This window comes from Colobus angolensis, unplaced genomic scaffold (assembly GCF_000951035.1).
Source record: "Colobus angolensis palliatus isolate OR3802 unplaced genomic scaffold, Cang.pa_1.0 Scaffold39, whole genome shotgun sequence".
NCBI classification, from domain to species: Eukaryota; Metazoa; Chordata; class Mammalia; order Primates; family Cercopithecidae; genus Colobus; species Colobus angolensis.
Window position 1 is genome coordinate 997,573 of NW_012117265.1, and position 3,239 is coordinate 1,000,811.

Genomic DNA, 3,239 nt, shown 5'->3' on the forward strand with positions numbered 1-3,239 from the left:
GCCTCCCAAAGTGCTGGGATTACAGGCTTGAGCCACCGCGCCCGGCGGCAATAGCAGTTTCAAAAGATGAATTCATAGCTTCAGGGAGTTAGAAGGTGATTGCTGTATCATTTGAATGTCTCTACGGGCCCATTCATTTAAAAGAACCCGCATTTATCAGACAAAAATTATTTTCTTGAGGTTGGGTGCGGTCACGCCTGTAATCCCGGCACTTTGGGAGGCCAAGGCAGGCGGATCACGAGGTCAGGAGATCGAGACCATCCTGGCTAACACGGTGAAACTCCGTCTCTACTAAAAACACAAAAAAATTAGCCGGGTGTGGTGGCGTGTGCCTGTAGTCCCAGGTACTGGGGAGGCTGAGGCAGAAGAATCGCTTGTATCTGGGAGGTGGAAGTTGCAGTGAGGTGAGCTCGCACCACTGCACTCCAGCCTGGGCAACAGAGTGAGACTGCGTCTCAAAAAAAAAAAAAATTATCTGGGAGTGGTGGCGCAAAACTGTGGTCCCAGCTACAGAGGAGGCTGAGGCAGGAGAATCGCTTGAACCCAGGAGATGGAGGTTGCAGTGAGCCGAGATCACGTCACTGCACTCCAGCCTAGACGACAGAGCAAGACTCTTTCAAAACACAAAAAATCTTTTCTTTTCTCAATCCTCAATACCAGCCTCTGATTGGCAGACCACCAATGTGTCTCCAAAGGATGGAAACAGGGGTTGAGGAAGGAAAAGCTGAGTGCCCCAGGAGTGGGCTATTTAGAAGCAGGGTATGCTAGATTTATCCTAGTCCCAGGGCATTCTCCCAGCCTTCTATTTCTTTTTTTTTTTTTCTTTTTTTGAGACGGAGTCTCGCTCTGTTGCCTAGGCTGGAGTGAAGTGGCCAGATCTCCGCTCACTGCAAGCTCCGCCCTCCAGGTTCATGTCATTCTCCTGCCTCAGCCTCCTGAGTAGCTGCGCCTTGTGTTTTTAGTAGAGACGGGGTTTCACAGTGTTCGCCAGGAAGCTGTCGATCTCCTGACCTCTTGATCCGCCCGCCTCGGCCTCCCAAAGTGCTGGAAGTGAGCCACCGCGCCCGGCCCCAGCCTTCTATTTCAACTGTCCTCTGGGAGGAGTCACCCAAGACCCAATATTCACTAAACCCTCCAAGAGACTTGGCAGCTGTGGGCAGCTTGAGTCAGCTCCAGTTTTGAAACCCAGAACCAGGAAAAAATAAATAGGAGGGGGCGCTGAAGGCATATCACCCGGTAAAGATTCCAAAGGGGAACCTCAATTCAAAGTCATTCTGATGAGGTGTCCGGACCTAGAGAAGATAAAAACAGAGGCACAAAGGTGTTTTCTTTTGTTTTTTGTTTTTTTTTTACAGCGGAGTGTCAAGGCTATGAACAGAAAACAAATCTTGATGAAAGAGTAATCCATTGCTTTGTTGAAAAATAAACAATGAAAAAATGTTTGAAATGTACAATATAGGAGAAAGGGCTGCTAATGTTGTCGTGAATGGGAGGGGAGAGGGTGGCGTTTGGAAAAGCGAGAAGAGAACCGGAAATTTGGGGAATTACTGAAGCCCTGAAAACAGCAGGCTGGGGGACGGAGTGAGGATTTGGGACTCTGCATCCCATACAGTTAGAAAAATCAGGAAAAAACGGGTGTCCTCCGTGGAGAGAAAAGGAACTGGGAACCTCATAGACCACAGCTCCTTCCACGCACAAGTCAGGATTTCCCCCACCCCATGACCCTCGCGTGGCCCCCGCACAATCTGGAGAGACTTGGGGCTCCGGGGCCGGGGCCGCAATCGCGGCACAGGGCGGGATAAGGACGCCCGGGGTCCCGGCGGCCGGCCCAGCCCCACCCTACGGCCGAGGGTACCGAGGGCTGAGCTGCGCCAGAGGGACTCTGTACGCAGACCCAGAGTCGCCCACGGGAAGGCCCGGGCCCCGCCACAGCCAGTTCCGGTCGTCCAACCAGCCCCTCCTCCCTGTCTTGGGACGCAGGGCTGGACACACTCACCATTTCCTAACTCCCGGGTGTCCCGGCTTCCTCCTTCCAGATCCCAAGGCCGGTACAGGGAACAGCGCCACACAGACTCCAGCCGAGGCACTCAGGGCCTCTGAGACTAGTGAAGCGAAACCAAGTACGGCAGACGCGAGAAATGAAAATCCCGCGAGAAGGTTGAACGTCTGCAGCTGCGTCCCCGGCGGCGCGCCTGATTGGACTGATCGCAAAGCTCCGCCCCGGCGCCCCTGATTGGGTACCGCTTCGGGCTCTGCCCCCTGCATCTTGACATATGTGAATGACAGGAGATGTGATACACAGATGAGTGGAGCGGGAATGAGGGGTCTTGGCCTCAGCCCTCAAAAGCAGGGTGCACTTCTTCCCCTCGTCCCCTTCACTGTACTTGTTCTGCGGGGGATGGGGAGATGGGAGATACTTGCATTTTAGCAGAACTTAATCCAGGTTTAGCAAAGAAGATACTTCCTGTACTCAATGGGTCATTTCTTCATCTGCCTCTTGCATGAGGAGTCACAGGTGTGCGCAGGGAGTTCCAGGCAGGACTGGAACAGAACAAAGGGCGTGATATTCCCAGGGATCGGAAACTTGGGTTGAGGATATGGGAAGTATGCCCAAGGCTTTCTCGTACCATACCTCTTTCTCTCTCTTCTATTTTTTACTTTATTTATTTATCACATAATTAATTAATGTATTTATTTATCTATATGAGACAGGGTCTAGCTCTGCCACCCAGGTTAGAGTGCAATGGCATGATCATAACTCACTGCAGCCTCCATCTCCTGGGTTCAAGCGAATCTTCCGCTTCGGTCCCTTGAGTAGTTGCGACTACAGGTACATGCCACCAATCCCAGCAAATTCTTAAATTTTTTGTAGAGACAGAATTCGCTTGTTGTCCAGGCTGGTCTTGAATTCCTGGACTTGAACTCCTTGAACTCAAGTGAACCTCCCACTTTCGCCTCCCAAATCAATCTACTCATTTCCACCCAAGAAAATAAAAAACTGCCAACAAGTGAATAAAATTATTAAATGTATGGAAAAACAAGTTCTATTTCCGTAATATTCTGTAAAGAAATCAAAAGGGAAGTAAAGCAAAAATTTGAATTAGCTCAGATAAGCAGGGCACTTCAGAACGTTTAAAAAGGATAAGGCGGCCACGTGCGGTGGCTCAAGCCTGTAGTCCCAGCACTTTGGGAGGCCGAGACGGGCGGATCATGAGGTCAGGAGATCGAGACCATCCTGG

The 3,239-nt window shown here is 51.0% G+C and overlaps 1 protein-coding gene across 2 annotated transcripts in view; it reads right to left on the reverse strand.

Moving 5' to 3' along the window:
• ZNF136 (zinc finger protein 136) overlaps positions 1–2,146 on the reverse strand; it is a 45,336-nt gene extending 43,190 nt beyond the window's left edge. The window contains exon 1 of one of the 2 annotated variants that reach the window (XM_011954755.1): positions 1,997–2,146. In XM_011954755.1, the coding sequence (XP_011810145.1) occupies positions 1,997–1,999 (3 nt within the window). In that variant the 5' untranslated portion in view covers positions 2,000–2,146. The remainder of the gene's footprint in view (positions 1–1,996) is intronic. The other variant, XM_011954757.1, reaches the window with a different exon arrangement.
• Positions 2,147–3,239: the final 1,093 nt, after the last annotated feature.